The 18,294-nt window shown below is 42.7% G+C and overlaps 1 protein-coding gene across 3 annotated transcripts in view; it reads left to right on the forward strand.

Annotated features, from left to right (window-relative positions):
• ALG1 (ALG1 chitobiosyldiphosphodolichol beta-mannosyltransferase) overlaps positions 1-18,294 on the forward strand; it is a 29,636-nt gene that overhangs the window by 371 nt on the left and 10,971 nt on the right. For all 3 annotated transcript variants that reach the window (XM_081338616.1, XM_081338614.1, XM_081338615.1), the window contains exons 2-7: positions 4,276-4,353; positions 5,845-5,948; positions 7,234-7,382; positions 13,611-13,700; positions 15,455-15,562; positions 16,905-17,029. In XM_081338616.1, the coding sequence (XP_081194742.1) occupies positions 4,276-4,353; positions 5,845-5,948; positions 7,234-7,382; positions 13,611-13,700; positions 15,455-15,562; positions 16,905-17,029 (654 nt within the window). The remainder of the gene's footprint in view (positions 1-4,275; positions 4,354-5,844; positions 5,949-7,233; positions 7,383-13,610; positions 13,701-15,454; positions 15,563-16,904; positions 17,030-18,294) is intronic.

Consider the following 18,294-nt stretch of genomic DNA (forward strand, 5'->3'; position numbering starts at 1 on the left):
CCCCGAGAGACGGCGGGCCCAGGCCCGGAAAGCCGCCTTTCTTCCCGCAGGGCCTTCGCCCTGAAGCTGGAGCCGGGCTGCCTTGCCCTACTACAGCTCCCAGCAGCCCCGGCCAGGGCGGCCGTGCGCGAGGGATGCTGGGAGTTGTGGTTCCGCAGCCGTGGAAGGGCTCACCTGGGTTCCTCCCCAACCTGGCGCCCTCCAGTAGGGGAGTGGGATCCTGCGAGTCCGTGGCCTTCTGGCATGCTGGGGAGGATGGGGGTTGTAGTGGTCCCCCTGGAGGCTGCGGATGGGATGAGGCTTCTGGGGTGGGTGGGAGGGTCATAGGAGGGTCCCTTTTGAATATATGGGGTGCAACTTATGGGTTAGTAGTAGTAGAGTTGGAAGGGACCCTGGAGGTCTTCTAGTCCAACCCCCTGTTCAGGCAGGAAACCCTATACCATTTCAGACAAATGGCTGTCTAGTCTCTTCTTAACATTTTATTTTAGGCTTTCCATTTTTCAGGGGGTTTGCATACTTTTTATTCAAATTTCCGGCTCTTTCCTTTCTTGCCCGTCACTCGGGTTCGGATCTAATAATAATAATGATAATGATAATAATGATAATGATGATGATGATGATGTTGGAAGGGACCTTGGAGGTCATCTAGTCCAACCCCCTGCTCAGGCAGGAAACCCTATACCATTTCAGGCAAATGGCTGTCCAGTCTCTTCTTAAAAACCTCCAGTGTTGGAGCATTCACCACCTCTGGAGGCAGGTTGTTCCACTGGTTAATTGTTCTAACTGTCAGGAAGTTTCTCCTTAGTTCTAGGTTTCTTCTCTCCTTGACTAGTTTCCATCCGTCGCTTCTTGTCCTGCTTTCAGGTGCTTTGGAGAATAGCTTGACTCCCTCTTCTTTGGGGCAGCCCCTGAGATATTGGAACACTGCTATCATGTCACCCCTCACCCTTCTCTTCATTAAACTACACATCCCCAATTCCAGCAACCGTTCCTTATATGTTTAAGCCTCCAGTCCCCTAATCATCTTTGTTGCTCTTCTCTGTACCCTTTCTAGAGTCTCAACATCTTTTTTACATCGTGGTGACCAAAACTGGATGCAGTATTCCAGGTGTGGCCTTACCAAATCATTGTAAAGTGGTATTAGTACTTCACTTGATCTTGATTCTATCCCTCTGTTAATGCAGCCTAGCACTGTGTTGGCTTTTTTGGCAGCTGCAGCACACTGCTGGCTCATATTTAAGTGATTGTCCACTTGGACTCCGAGATCCCTCTCACAGTTACTACTATTGAGCAAGGTACCGCCTATACTATACCTGTGCATTTGATTTTTCCTGCCTAAATGTAGAACCTTACTTTTTTCACCATTGAATTTCATTTTGTTAGATAGTTCCCAGTGTTCAAGTCTGTCCAGATCCTCCTGTATTTTAAGCTTATCTTCTGGAGTATTGGCTATTCCTGCCAGCTTGGTGTTGTCTGCAAATTTGATGAGTTCCCCATCTATCCCCTCATCCAAATCGTTGAAGATGTTGAAGAGCACTGGGCCCAGAACAGAGCCCTGGGGCACCCCACTACACACTTCCTTCCATGTAGATGCCATTCCATTGAGGACCACATGCTGAGTACGGCCTGTCAGCCAGCTACGAATCCATCTGGTGGTGATGCTATCTAACCCACGTTTTTCTATCTTACCAGGTAGTAGGTTGTGATCTACTTTATCAAATGGTTTACTGAAGTCCAAGTAAATTATATCTACAGCATTCCTCTGATCCACTAATTTTGTCACTTGGTCAAAGAATGCAATAAGATTTGTCTGGCATGATCTGTTTTTGACAAACCCATGTTGACTTTTAGTGATGACTTTGTTTGCCTCTAGGTGCTCGCTGAATCGTTGTTTGATTATCTTTTCCAGAATCTTCCCAGGTATTGAGGTCAGGCTGATAGGTCTGTAGTTTCCTGGATCTATTTTTTTCCCTTTTTTGAAGATGGTAACTACATCAGCTCTCTTCCAGTCCTCTGGTAGTTCCCCAGTGCTCCAGGATCTTTGAAAAATATAGTTCAGTGGTTCTGGGATCACGTCTGCCAGTTCCTTGAGAACTTTGGGGTGTAATGCATCTGGTCCTGGTGATTTGAACTCGTCTAGGCTGGACAAGTGTTCACTTACCATTTTTTTGCCTATCTTGCGTTTTATTCTGGTTTTTATGGCACTGGTTTTGGTAGGTTGGACTGTTTTTTCCCTTTGTGTAAAGACAGATGCAAAAAACGAGTTAAATAGTTCTGCTTTCTCCCTATTGCTTGTCACCTTCTTGCCACTTTCCCCCACTAATGGACCAATCATTTCCTTAACTTTTCTCTTGTTTTTTATATGTTGAAAGAAGCATTTTTTGTTATTTTTGACTTTGGTCACAAGCCTTAGTTCATTTTGAGCCTTAGCTTTCCTCACTTCATCTTTGCAGGCACGGGCTGTTTGCTGATATTCTGACTTAATTATGTGCCCCTCTTTCCAATTCTTACACTTGTCCTTTTTATCTTTCAATTTATCAGAGAGTTCTTTATGCAGCCATGCTGGTTTCTTTTGAGAGCTGTTATTTTTCTTCTTTGTTGGTATTGTACTAGACTGGGCCTTTATTATCTCACTTTTCAAAATTTCCCAAGCTTCTTGAGTTGTTTTCCCCTTTAGGATTCTCATCCATGGAATTCATGGATCCATGGATCTAATCTCTGAAAAGTTTTTTGCCCATCGCCAACAAAATTGATGGATGCAATTGATTTGCACTTATGGGTATTTAAAATTGCAGAAGCAACAACTGCCAAAATCAAGGCCCTTTTTGTGGGTGGAGGGGGAGTATGAGACAGCCAGAATAAGCAGAATTAATCAACAGGTGTGCAGACTTACTGACGGCAAAAAAATGCAGGCAACAAAGGAACAAAGAGCCAGTTTTCTTAAGATTATTCCAGATATAACTTATTACAGTGATCTCCTCCCACAATGTTCTTTGGGTCCCCCTGCTTCCTTTTATGGTATGTTTTCTTTTGAACCTGACCTACGGCTGCCATCATCTCAAAACCAGGCCAAAGGGATGGGGCAGCCAAGCTATTTCTGAAAAGCTTGTGTGTAAACTAGCCCTGCTTAATCAGAATGCAATTAGTCACGGAAGTAATTTGAGGTTTGTTTGTTTTTTAAATAACCTGCCCTGTTTAGGAAGAGAAGCATAATTGTTCCTGTTTTTCATCTGGCTGATGGTTTCACAATAATAAGTAACAGCAGAAGTCTTCAGCGCTCATTTCTTTCTTTGAAGTGGGTCAGATACCTGCCACAAGGCAGATCCCATTGGAGAAGATCATTTAGGGCAGAGATCTCTCTATTCATTATTTCAAAAAGCTTTCTAACCTTCTATAAAACATAGGAGTGGAAGGGACCACAGAGGTCTTATAGTCCAACCCCCTTGCTCAAGACAGGAGAACTGATATCATCCTAGCCAAATGATTGTCTGGTCTAGTTTTGAAAGCCTACAGTGAAATCCAGTGAATGTATGGAAACTTTAATTTGGATTACTGATCTGAGAAATTTAGATTCAATATCTAGATCACATGGTCCTGGACAGCTATTAGTGCAGCCCTGCAAAATTGTAAAGTTTTAATATTATTATGTGGTTTATTTACATTAGCAACCTAGAACTAAGGAGAAACTTCCTGACAGAACAATTAACCAGTGTAACAACCTGCCTCCAGAAGTGGTGAATGCTCCAACACTGGAAGTTTTTAAGAAGAGACTGGCCAGCCATTTGTTTGAAATGGTATAGGGTTTCCTGCCTGAGCAGGGGGTTGGACTAGATGACCTCCAAGGTCCCTTCCAACTTATTATTATTATTATTATTATTATTATTATTATTATTATTATTATTCACTCAGTATGACTCAGGGAAGTCAAAAGATTGGACAACCATCGTCTAGAGCAGGGGTCTTCATACTTGGCGATTTTAAGACTTGTGGACTTCAACTCCCAGAATTCCGGCTGGATTGATGACGAATTCTGGGAGTTGAAATCCTCAAGTCTTAAAAGTTGCCAAGTTCAGAGACCCCTGGTCTAGAGACTCAATAAATTGTCCCATTCCAGCTCTTAAGTATTACACTTATTTGTTACTAATGGAGGCCGGAGAAGTTTTTATACAAGTTTTTTCTATAATTGACCAGTGAGGAATTGACTTCAGAGCTTCTGTATGTTCTTCTTGGAGATTCTGGACAAAATCTCCTAACCACTATTTGCTTTTCTTTCAGGCACAAAACCACACAATGAGATCATCAGCAATGAAAACATTGAGATTGTTCCCCTTACGGAGCTCAAAATCTGGCAAGGTAGGATGCATGTTGCATTGTTTCATTTATGTACGTACCCATGCAAAAACTGACGTCGAGTCAGGCCAAGTTTATTTGTACAGAAATGTTGCGGGAGATCTGAATAATCCTTTCATTCACCAGTCTTTTATCTCCCTCCTCTGACTCTTTCTTTGCTATTTTTGGCAAGACCAGCAAGGAAGAAATGGCATAAAAACAGTGAAGTGTTGGTCAAAGCATATTAGCACTAGTCATCAACAAGTATAGTCGGTGCCACCTCTGGCCTGTAACCTGGATGAAATAAGTCCAACCAATCTGCCATCTTCCGGATCTTCTGCAGGTGAAGCTCGTCCACCTTCTCCACAACCTCCTTCGCTTTCAAGGGGAGGTTGGAGGCTGGATGGATGTTGTCAAGGAAGTATCTAAAGACTTGGGCTGGCTTGTGGTGTATTCTGGTCAATTCCACCAGGCACAGCCCTTTTCAGTCTGAGGACATTCGGTGTGATAGAATGTTTTGTAGTGTTCAATTTTAAGTAGAACATTGAAGGTTGAGGGCATCCTTGCATTTGAACACCTCGTAAGGCTTTTCAGCTACAGGTGGTCCTTGACTTACGACCACAGTTGAACCCAACATTTTTGTTGCTAAGCAAGACATGAATTTTGCCCCATTTTGCAATCTGGCCACACTTGTTAAGCGGTTAACAAGTGGGTGTGCCTGCCCTATGGAATGATCTGCCTGTGGATCTCCGGACTGCCCCCGACTTTTGTTCGTTTCGCCGGGACCTAAAAACCTGGTTATTTGATTTATCTGGCCTGGACCGAGGGGTTTTAAATTTTTAAATTTTTAACTTTTTGGGCTATTAATTGTTATTTAATTTTATTTTAACTCTATTTTAACTTATATTGTTTTTAACTTTGCCCTGTAAACCGCTCTGAGTCCTTTGGGAATAGGGCGGTATATAAAACCACAATCAATCAATCAATCAATCAATCAATCAATCAATCAATAAATAAATAAATGTCTATGGAGATTCTCAGTCACCCAGGTCAGGGTTGTCCCAAAGGTGCTTTTTCAAGAGGGAACTGGACTTCCTTGTTTTCCTTTGAAGACGACGTTTCCCTTCTCATCCAAGAAGCTTCTTCAGCTTTGGCTCTTCAAAGAAAAACAAGAGCGTCCAATTGCCTCTTGGAAAAAGCACCCTTGGGACTGCAGTTGTTAAGTGAATCTGGCTTCCTGGACTGACTTTGCGTGTCAGAAGGTCGCAAAAGGGGATTGCGTGGCCCCGGGACACCGCAACCGTCATAAATACATGCCAGTTGCCAAGCGTTCAAATTTTGATCACATGACCGTGGGATGCTGCAACAGTTGTCTGAAAACAGGTCATAAGTGTTTTTTTCCAGTGCCGTTATAACTTCGAACAGCAAACTAAAGGAATGGTTCTAAGTGAGGATTACCTGCATCCAAACGTTACTTAGCATCAAGCCTTGACCAGAGTTTCTTTTCCTTTGCAGTTGGGCCCAGGTTTTTCCAGTATATCATAAAAGTGATTGTGCAGAGTTTCCAACTCTTGTACACGCTGCTAAGGATTGCTCCACCAGGCTATGTGCTTCTCCAGGTATGCACACTTCCAGGTTTTAACACCATCTCGCCTCCTGCCTCTTATTTAAACCACAGCATCAGTCCAGCTTTTTAAAAAGAGCCATAAAGGTTGCTGAAGAGTGCTTGCTTAACTTAGTTTTTATTTGGCTACCATCCTGTTAGGACCTGCCCCAATTGATCCCATTAAGTTTAATCAAAAGAACTTTTACTGAGAGATAGTGGATGCAGAGAAGTCAGGCGGAATCTGAAGGTCCCACTTTCCCCAAACCCAACCCTCCCAACCTCCCCCCCCAGCAGCCAAAACGATGCCGCAAGTTTGTTTTGAGAAGGTTGAGGTGCTGGGTAGATAACAGGTCATTCTCAGGGCACGAGGACCTTGGAACCAGCCTGGACTCAGTTGGGAAGGAGCCTGTTTCTTCTCCAAAGACAATCCATCTCCCTAATTCCCAAGGGGTTACAGCAGAAGTGAAAGGATGCAAAGAATGGCAGAAACCTCCCCCCCCACAGAATGGCAGGACAACAGCATGGTAGACCTGACACATCCTGTGAATAGTGTATCAGATGTAGGTGTTATTTTATAAAGAATATAAAATAAGTACGCGTCCTACATGGGCTAACAGAACACGCCATGATTACAGCACTGGAACAGAGAGAGAGTTGGATATCTCAAGAATAATTCACACAATCTATGGGTGCAATTTTTAAATATTGTTCTCCTTGCCGCTCTTAGAAGTTTATAATATAAAGTTTGCAAGAAGAAAGAGAAAGAGCCCAGAGATCTCACGTAGAAGGATTGAGGGATGGGGAATTTTTGGGTTTCCAAGTTAAAATGAGCTATACTGCAGCTTTAGCCATGGGTCTTAGGACTGCTGGGAATTAGGGTTCAGGAATATTAGACTGGTTGTAGGTGACTCACCTGGGTTCAGTGGGGAAAAAAGGGTCCCTTCGCTGGCATTGAGTTGTTATTCTGGAAAGAAATGCCTATCATAAGCCGGTTTGGTCTGGTGGTTAAGGTGTCAAGCTAGAAACCAGGAGACGGTGAGTTTTAGTCCTGCCTAAGGTGTGAGAATCAGCTGGGTGACTTTGAGCCAGTCTCACAGAGTTGTTGCTGGGTGTGTGTGTGTGGAATAGGAGGAGGAAGGAATATTAGATATGTTCGCTGCCTTGAGTTGTTTATAAAAAATAATAAAGGCGGGATATAAATAAAATAAGGAGAGGGTGTGTGGGTAGAGAAATTAGAAAGGAACCAATCTTATTTACTGGGATTGTTCTGAAATATTTTCTCTTCTCCCCATAACCAGAATCCGCCCGGTTTGCCCAGCATTGCGGTCAGCTGGATATTTTGCCTACTGCGAAACAGCAAGCTAACAATTGATTGGCACAATTATGGGTATACTCTAATGGGACTGACTCACGGGAAAAGGCACCCGATCGTCCAGATCGCTAAATGGTGCGTTCAAGACTTTTGATATTTATGGGGGACGGTTGGCCATTGCAAAGTTGTCCAGCGAAATCTGATTTCTTTTTGCACAGTAATCAGGCATGTCTCTTACCTGTTCCTGCCAGGTCCCACTGGGTGTTTAAACGCTCCTTAAGGAGGTGATGATGGACTCTTCCTTTTTTTACCAAAAGGTGTAGAAGCCACATTTTTATGGCTTGTTTCTCTCTCGATCTTCCTAAGAGAACAAAACATTACTGAAAACATTTCGCTTTCCCTGGAGATATATATATATATATATATATATATATATATATATATATATATATATATATATATATATATATATATATATATATATATATATATATATATATATATATATATATATATATATATATATATATATATATATATATATATATATATATATATATATATATATATATATATATATATATATATATATATATATATATATTAACAAACAAATGAACACTGGGATAGAATTAAAAACTAAAACAGTTTTTATTGCTGAAAAATCAAGCTTTCGTTGGCCAACTGCCAACGTCATCAGGATGGAGATGCTGGGGTGGGGAGATTCCGTTTGTACTGTTGGTGTCTGCACTCTGCTCATGGAGCATGCTCAGATCTGTTTGTTGAGGTCTGCCGTATTTCTTTGAGTTGTCGCGCATCCGTTTTTGGGATGTATTTGTCTCTGGGTATCTGTTGTTAAAAGTGAATTGTTTATAGCTCCATGTGTTGTAGCCATAACCCTGGTCATTGTCCGTGTTCTCATGCCAGGGATCTTAAATGGTTGTTGCTCTTCTTCCTTGTGTTCGACATTGCAGAGTGGTTGTGTGCTGGTGCAACCTTGGATTTGATGCAATGAGATAATTTGTGAATTCTTGCGCTGTTTGTCTTCATGTCGCGCACGTCGTTGCTCTTCCCAATTTTTTAGTGCCTGGTATGCAGGGGGGAGGTCTATATGCCGGTTGATGGAGGAATGGTTTGAAAACCAGGCTTCCTTAAACAGGCGGCCGCCTTTAGTGTTGTCACTGGCAATAGCCTCAGTCCCTGCTAGATTAAAGGCATGGTTATGTGTAGCCATGTGCGTCCACACCTGTGAACGTTGTTCTTGTCTTCTAATAGCAAGCTTGTGTTCATGCACCCTAGTCCTCAGTCGTTTTGCTGTCTCCCCAATGTAATTGCAATTGCAATTCTGGCATGATATCTTGTATACGACCGAGGCTTTTTCTTCATTGGGGAGTGGATCTTTAGGGCGCATGACGCAAGCTCGTAAGGTCCGATCAGGTCTGTGGGCAACACCGACTTTGTGAGGGGTTAGTATGCGCGCTGTGGCCTCGGATACACCGTGGATATAAGGCAGTGTTATCCGTGATGTTAAGGCGTTGTTACATTCATGGCGGGTAGGTTCACTTGGCCTGCTGTATTGTCTGATGAAGTTACAGAGACAAATACATCCCAAAAACGGATGCGCGACAACTCAAAGAAATACGGCAGACCTCAACAAACAGATCTGAGCATGCTCCATGAGCAGAGTGCAGACACCAACAGTACAAACGGAATCTCCCCACCCCAGCATCTCCATCCTGATGACGTTGGCAGTTGGCCAACGAAAGCTTGATTTTTCAGCAATAAAAACTGTTTTAGTTTTTAATTCTATCCCAGTGTTCATTTGTTTGTTAATTTTAACATGCCTGGGATTCGTATTTTTAATCTTATCAAGGAATATATATATATATATATATATATATATATATATATATATATATATATATATATATATATATATATATATATATATATATATATACAGCCCAAAATTTCTGTTGCTAAGCGAGACAGTTGTTAAGTGAATTTCGCCCCCATTTTACGACCTTTCTCGCCACAGTTGCTAAACGAATCACTGTAATTGTTAAGTTAGGGCCGCAGTAGTTAAGTGAATCTGGTTTCCCCATCGACTTTGCTGGTCAGGAAATCACAAAAAAGGGGGGAATCACATGACCCCGGGACACTACGACCGTCATAAATAGGAGTCAGTTGCTGAGCATATGGATTTTGATCACGTGAACATATGGGGATGCCTGCATCGGTTGTAAGTGTGAAAAACGGTCATAAGTGCTGCTGTAACTTCATAGGGTCATTAAACAAACTGCTGTAAGTGGAGGACTATATGTATTTGTATTTCCAGGTTGGAAGAATTTCGGAAACTGTCTTGCTGCATGCTTAGCACCTAAGTACACTTCCAAAATGTGCTCCCACGTTCACAACTGTATTTTGGTATTCGAAAAGCAGCGATTTCTGCTCTGAGGACTGTGCGTGCTTTGAGAATAATTTACTGAATTAAGGTTTTCAAATATTTTTAAATTTTTAAAATTTGTATGCCGCCCACCTTGTAGTTCGAAGCGAGTGAGCAGCGTATAAGAAATAGATTGCATGGGCGTTGCCTCGCTTTGGTATTGATTAAAGCTGCCCTCTTTTTTCCCCCTCCAGGTTTCTTCAGGAGCCTGAAAAAAAACATACTGTGGCATCAAGAAGTCAACTCAATTAAAGTTAGTAGAATTCTTAATGCAGCACAACATTCCCCGCCCCCTCCCCCATTTTTCAGGGAAGCCTGACTGTTTATATACATATAAGATTTCTCTGTCTTTATTTTTACAAGAGAGAAAAAGGACAGAGAAAGAAAGAAAAATTGAAACAATAGAAAAAAAGAAAAAAGGAAGGAAAACGGCGGCAACCAAATTAGATCTAGAGATCATTAGGTATTGTAGATTAGAAATTAGATATTTTCAAGAAAAGATTACTGCATTTCGTTATCCGTACAGGTAGCCTCTTATGACCATTCAGTTAGTGAATATTTGAAGTTCCAGTGGCACTGAAAAAAGTGATTTATGACTAGTCCTCATACTTACGGCCCTGGCAGCATCTTCGTGGTCGCATGATCAATATTCTGGTGCTTGGCAACTGGCTTGTATTTTACAATGGGCACAGCATCCCAGAGTCATGTGATCACCATCTGTAACCTTTCCGGTAAGTTTCCAGCAAGCGAAGCCAAGCCAGATTTGCTTAATGGCTGTGTGATTCATTTAGCTGCAGTGATTTGCTTAACAACTGTGGCAACAATGTTGTAAAATTGAGCACGACTCATTTAATGACTGCCTTGCTTGGCAAAGGAAATTCTGGTCCCAACAGTTGTCGTAAGTCAAGGACTACATAATTTTCATCTATGAACAGTAAAAGCAGTAAGTTCATAACCTAAAAAGAGCCAAAAAAAGAGAACAATTAGGGTGGTGTCTGCTTGAGCCATGTCCCAATGTTATCTCATTTCTGGAGACTTAAAAAACAACAACATTTCAGCCCCTTTTGTATATAGACAATTTTTCCTGCCCATCACCTCTGGCATTTTGGTCAAGCCGTTTGTCATCATGCGGGATGCTCTGTTCTTCAAAGAAGGTGGAACTTCTCACTGTGTTATTAAAATGAAATGTCACGAAATGTCAAATTCTGTGTCAAAAAAAAATCCAGCTGCTTTATTGTGGTTCAGTCTAGCCTTCCTCAACTTGAAGCCCACTGCAAGCGCTGGAATGATAATTCCTTCAGTGCCATCATGAGCCTTGATGGCACCATGGTTACAATGCAGTATTGCAGGCAAGGCCTTCCTTCCTTCCTTCCTTCCTTCCTTCCTTCCTTCCTTCCTTCCTTCCTTCCTTCCTTCCTTCCTTCCTTCCTTCCTTCCTTCCCTCCCTCCTTCCTTCCCAGTAGGTAGAATGCAGGATTGCAGGCTGAATCTGCCCACTGCCAGCAGTTTGATCCTGACCGGCTCAAGGTGGACTCAGCCTTCCATCCTTCCGAGGTCGGTAAAATGAGGACTCAGAGTGTTGGGGGAGGGGAATAATATGCTGACTCTGCAAACCTCTTAGAGAGGGCTGCAAAGCACTGTGAAGCGGCATATAAGTCTTAAATGCTATTACGATTGCTACACGTAACCTCAGGTCTTCAGTTTGCTGATTATCTGGGGATATGTGCTGAACTTTCCAATCGTTGGAAGGACAAATCTCTTTTTATATATGTCCAGGTGCCAGTTTTCTTATAATACGTGTGTAATTCAAAAGAATAAGAATAAACTTTGTCTCAGAGTCAGAATAATATGTACAATGAGGAAGCTGTTTTAATCAATGGCTGAGAATTTATTTATTTTATTTATTTTATTTTATTAGATTTATATACCGCCCTTTCCCGAAGGACTCAGGGCGGTTTACAGGGTATTTAAAAACCAAACCAATACAAAATACAAAAGTTAAAAAACAATTAAAAAATTAAATTATCCCTAAAAATAAAAACCCCAGTTAAAAATTCTCAGCCTGGGCCGGAGAGCTCAAAGAGCCAGGTCTTCAGGTCCCGGCGGAATGAACGAAGGTCAGGGGCAGTCCTAAGCTCCACAGGCAGCTGGTTCCAGAGGGCAGGCTCACCCACAGAGAAGGCCCTCTCCCTGGGTGTTATCCGCCGGCAATCTTTTACCGGCGGCACCCTGAGAAGACCCTCCCTGTGTGAGCGCACTGGACGAAGGGAACTTGATGCTGGCAGCAGGTGTTCCCTCAAATATCCCGGACCCAAGCCATTAAGGGCTTTATAGGTCATCACCAGCACCTTGAATCTCACCTGGAGGGCAACCGGAAGCCAATGCAGCTCGCGGAGTAGAGGTGTTACATGGGAGTATCAGGAAACCCCCATCACAACTTGTGCGGCCGCATTCTGCACCAGCTGAAGCCTCCGAGTGGTCCTCAAGGGCAGCCCCATGTAGAGAGCATTGCAGTAGTCTAAACGGGAGGTCACGAGCGCATGAGTGACTGTGCGTAGGGCATCTCGGTCCAGGTAGGGTCGCAACTGGCGCACCAGGCGAACCTGGGCAAAAGCCCCCCTGGTCACGGCTCCTATATGGTCTTCAAAATTGAGCCGTGAATCCAGGACGACGCCCAAGTTGCGAGCCCTATCAACGGGGGGTAACACCTCACCCCCCCATCGTTAGAGGTGGAATAGTGTGGTTAACCCGAGATTTCGATATGCACAGCCACTCAGTCTTGGCAGGATTGAGACGAAGCCTGTTTCTCCCCATCCAGACCTGGACCGCCTCCAGGCAATGGGACATCACGGCGAGGGCATCGCTGGGTTGGTTCAGGGTGGAAAGAAAAAGTTGGGTATCATCAGCGTACTGATGATACCCCACCCCGAAACCACGAATGATCTTGCCCAGCGGCTTCATGTAGATGTTGAACAGGAGGGGCGAGAGAACCGACCCCTGAGGGACTCCACAAACGAGAGGCCTCGGGGTGGATCTCTGCCCTCCCGTCAACACCGACTGCGAGCGGCCCAGGAGACAGGAGGAGAACCACTGTAAAACGGTGCCTCCCACTCCCAACCCCCTGAGACGCCGCAGTAGGATACCATGGTCGATGGTATCGAAAGCCGCTGAGAGATCTAATAGGACTAGGACAGAGGAGCAACCCCTGTCCCGAGCCTGCCAGAGATCATTCACCAGCGCAACCAATGCCGTCTCCGTGCTGTGCCCGGGCCTGAAACCCGATTGGTACGGGTCCAGATAATCAGAAGCATTTGGCTTGTGGGAGGCCCAATGCGCTTTTTCCAAATTATTTTTGAAGTGGGCACAGCTCCAAAGCCAGATAAGATGAACTCCATCGAGGTGGTCCTTCACCTCTTATGCTCCACCTACATACACCATCATGTGAATGCTCGCAACACTGGAAGTTTTTGAGAAGAGATTGGACAGCCATTTGTCTGAAATGCTATAGGGTTTCCTGCCTGAGCAGGGGGTTGGACTAGAAGACCTCCAAGGTCCCTTCCAGCTCTGTTATTTTATATTTCTATATTATTGGTGGGTGGCAATTTTTCATTGTGCCTTCTTCTTCTTCTCTAAGAAATGTGCATTTCTGCCTTATAAGAAATTATATATTATTATTTTAATGATAATGCTCAGTGATACAGGATACAAGGTGATTATAGATATAAATGGCATTTCTGTGTTTTAAAAGTATTGAGAAAGGAAATCAAAGATAGATATTAATATTTGGAGTCCTGTAACATTTGTTCTCATTGCCATTTCATTTTTTTTTAAAGAAATGGGGGGAAACCTATATTTCTATACAAACATCTAAAGAAATTATTAATTTCAGTAGCAAGTTACATTTTCATTTCTTCTAGGTATGAAGAATTATTTGGCTCCTTGTCCAACTATAACATTTGTGTGACCAACGCAATGAAAGAGGATCTTCAAATGAACTGCAATATCAGGTGCTTCAGGAGTTTAAAATTACTTGGAATTCATTTCTGTTTTTCTTTAGTTATGATACTGCTGCCAACCTATCTGATCCTTTTTATTACAGAGGGTATTTTGTATTTTTTTTTAAAAAAATACTTTTCAGTATCTAAACCATTTTTAAAAATGCTGCTTAACATCTAAACTATTTTCACCACTGTCTTCTTGTAATAAATGGCTGGATCTATAAACATTTAAACAGACACATCAACTCCAAAGAAGATTCCCTATTTTTTAAGCTTAAGCTTTTCCCATTACACCTCAAAGGAGTGATTCCTGCTCTAGAATTATTAGTATTTTGTTCACCAGGGTAAACAGATGCAAATTAATGACGTATGAATTCTTTCAAGTAGATCAGATATATTTCTGAATGTATATCTTTATGACCTTGTATTTCTTTGTTCTTAGTACCTCAGTCAAATATTCTGAGCATTATTTTTATTTTTTTAAAAAGGGTAGATCAGTCTAAGTGGCCATTGAGAACAGTACCATGGAATGCAAAAATATTTCATTCTGGATTTTTGTGAAGGGCCTGCATCTCTCCAGCCTCTGTGATCCCTGAATTGACGTTTATGGCTGGTCCTCTACAAACTGCATGGAGTCACTTTTATGCAGTCTACAACTTTAATAAATAAAATAAAACATTCAAATACGTCAAGTTGCAAATATGATGCCTGGGCATTATTTAGCTGTTTGACAATATATATCTTCTTATCCCAGGAAATCTCCTAGCTAACTGTTCTGAACCAGCCCTCTTCTGGCCTTGTAGTAAGGCAAACCCCTATTCAGAAAGAAGAGACTGGAGAGCGTCCAAGGCTAAAAGGCATCTGCCAAGATTTATTACGCAGTTAACAAAAACACTAGAGCTTGTCTTCTCAAGCGGAAAAGTTGCTTTCAGCAACCAGCCCCTCCCCAAACACTCCTTTTATAGAGAGCTCAGGGCGTGGTCTCCCTGTGCCTCCTCCCGAGGAGTCCCACAGCCTTTCTTTGTTTGTTCCTGCTCGACTGCCTCCTGCGTCGGGCGTCCTTGAACAGGGCCAGCTGTGGGTCATCTTCCTCCGCACTCTCGGGCTCACGCAGCTGAGAAGAGGTCCCCGGCTGAGGGCTCTGCAAAGCCTCCAAACCATCATCAGCCGGTTCGTTTCCCTCCCCCTCATCTGAGTCATCCGATACATCGGAGCCGGCTGTCGGACCCACAGGCTGGCCCTGAGTCACAACACTAACTTTTACATACGTCTTTTACATACTTTTAACTTTTTAACTTTTACATACGCGGTGGCTCAGTGGGTTAGGATGCTGAGCTTGTCGATCAGATGGCCGGCAGTTTGGCGGGTCGAATCTCGAGTGCTGCGTAACAGAGTGAGCGCCTTTTACTCGTCCCAGCTTCTGCCCACCTAGCAGTTCGAAAGCACGTAAAAATGCAAGTAGAAAAATAGGGACCACTACGGTGGGAAGGTAACAGCGTTCCGTGCGCCTTTCGCGTCTAGTCATGCCGGCCACATGACCACGGAGACGTCCTCGGACAAGCGCTGGCTCTTCGGCTTTGAAACAGAGATGAGCACCGGCCCCTAGAGTCGGAAACGACTAGCACGCATGTGCGGGGGAACCTTTAGCTTTACCTTTTTACCTTTACATTTTCGATGAGTTGAAATTATTCTTTTTGTCCCCTTAGAACTCTCTTTTGAGTTTTATTGATATTACTTGACCATTAAAACCTGTTGTGTTCCAGAGCAATAACCCTCTACGACAAGCCAGCATCTTTCTTTAAGGAAACACCCCTGAGCGAACAGCACAAATTGTTCATCAGGCTCTCCGAAGACTATGCTCCTTTTAAAGCGTGAGTTAAAACCTGTTCCGTTTGTACTCTCTTAAATGAAAGAACAAGCCTAATCTGAAACGTGTCTCTGCTTCTAAGTATTGTGCCTTTTTAAATATTGTGGCATGTTTACAGGTAGTCCTCCACTTATGACTACAGTTGAGACTGGAACTTTCATTGCTAAGCGGTCCTTAAATGATCATGTGACTGCATCCATTTTTTACATTTTTTTTGCTGTTAAGCAAAATTCTGTGGTTATTAAGTGAATTTGACTTCCCCCAGTCACTGTGCTTGTTGGAAGTCAGCTGGGAAGATCATGTGCGAACACCAGAACACTGCTACTATTGTAAATGCATGCTGGTTGCCAAGCGGCCAAATCATGATAATTTGATAGCGGGGATGCTGCAATGTTTGTAAGTGCGAGGACCGGTTGGCAGTAAGTCACTTTTTTTCAACTCCATCATAACTTTGAATGGTTTCCAAGGGAATGGTCATAAGCTGAGGACTCTCTGTATCTGCAGTACCTCATTTAAAGTTATTGGATCTTGGATATTAGAGCCCTGGTGGTGCAGTGGTTAGAATGCAGGCTTGCAGGCAAACTCTGCCCATTGCCAGGATTTTGATCCTGGTCAGCCCAAGATTGACTCAGCCTTCCATCCTAAGGTTGGTAAAACGAGGACCCATTGTTGGGGGCCATATGCTGACTCTGTAAACTGCTCAGAGAGGGCTATAAAAGCACGGTGGACCGGTATATTAGTCTAAGTGCTATTGCCCTTCCTTCCTTCCTTCCTTCCTAGTGGTTAGAATGCAGCATTACAGGCTGACTCTGCCCACAGTCAAAAGTTTGATCCCGACTGTCTCAAGGATGACTTAGCCTTCCATCCTTCTGAGATTGTTGGGGACAATAGGCTGACTGTAAACTGCTTAAAGAAGAATGTAAAGCACTGTGAAGCGGTATATATAAGTCTAAGTGCTATTGCTACCCATAGGTAACAAAAGAATCCAATCAATTTGGTCCTGTGTAACACTGGAATGGACACGGGAAGTGATTGCCAATTAATGGATGGCTCCTCCTTTCCATATGAACATTCATCTCTTCCTGATATCCACTGCATTAACAAATTAATAAGCTTGAAACCCCGACTCTCAGATGGTGTCATAGGTGTGTTAATCTACAGTAGCCAAAAATCAAGATTATTATCTGAATCTCCCAAATGGTTCATTCAGTAAATGGGCTAAGGTTGCTATGTGGAAGGGCTCTGTTGCCTCATTGACTGTCCTGAGAGTTGTGTGTTTTGTACAGAGGTGCATGTCTATGTGTGCATTCGCTAAGAACATTCCCTGCTAATTTTTGTGTTCTCAGGGTGGAATCCTTCCCTCCAGATCATGTTGAAAGATCTGCCTTTACCCAGTTTGATGCCATCAGTGGAAGTGCCACACACCGTCCAGGCCGACCAGCTCTCCTTATTAGCAGCACCAGTTGGACAGGTCTGACTCTATATCTTGTCATTGAAGTAAGCCATGATTAGTTAAATAAAGTACACTTAGCTGAATATTCATAACATGCTAGATTCCAACCCAGTATAACCCAACCCAACCCTATATAACCCAACCTAGTATAACCCAACCCAACCCAGTATAACCCAGCCCAACCCAATATAACCCAACCAACCCAATATAACCCAACCCAACCCAATATAACCCAACCCAATATAACCCAACCCAACCCAACCCAATATGACTCAACCCAATATAAAAAGGTAAAGGTTCCCCTGCACATGCGTGCTAGTCGTTTACAACTCTAGGGGCCGGTGCTCATCTCCGTTTCAAAGCCGAAGAGCCAGTGGTTGTCCAAGAACGTCTCTGTGGTCATGTGGCCGGCATGACTAGACGCCAAAGGCGCACGGAACGCTGTTACCTTCCCACTGTAGTGGTCCCTATTTTTCTACTTGCATTTTTATGTGCTTTCGAACTGCTAGGTTGGCAGAAACTGGGACAAGTAACAGGCGCTCACTCTGTTACGCGGCACTCAGGATTCGACCCGCCAAACTGCCAACCTTCTGATCGACAAGCTCAGTGTCCTAACCCACTGAGCCACCTCGTTACTCATATATGTGTGTATGTATGTATGTGTGTGTGTGTGTGTGTGCATATATATATATATATATATATATATATATATATATATATATATATATGTATATGTATATGTTTATGTGTATATATATGTATATGCATATGTGTATATATATGTGTATGTATGTATGTATGTATGTATATATATATATATATATATATATATATATATATATATATATATATATATATATATATATATATATATATATATATATATATATATATATACATATACATATATATACATATACATATATATATATATAATATGTATATGTTAAATGTTTGTTAAGCACTCAGAATACACTTGCTTAGTCCCAGACACGGGATAAATCTTATTTCCTGTTTCAGCCTAGCCCAAGGCCATCTTACAGGCAGTAGCCACAGCAGTGGCAGCTCATATTTGTGTAATATTTTTTTTGGCTTGCTAACAAAGAATAAAGGGAGACCGATATGATCATTTCAAACTTATTTGTTCTCATCAGTCAGCCATACCCTTCTGAGATTCGAACCTGGGCCGACTGCATCTTAAGCAGTTGTTTTAACCCCTAGGCCAAATATGAGCTGCCACTGCTGTGGCTACTGCCTGTAAGATGGCCTGCTAGGCTGAAACA

This window comes from Vipera berus (genome assembly GCF_964194415.1).
Source record: "Vipera berus genome assembly, chromosome: 13".
NCBI lineage: Eukaryota > Metazoa > Chordata > Lepidosauria > Squamata > Viperidae > Vipera > Vipera berus.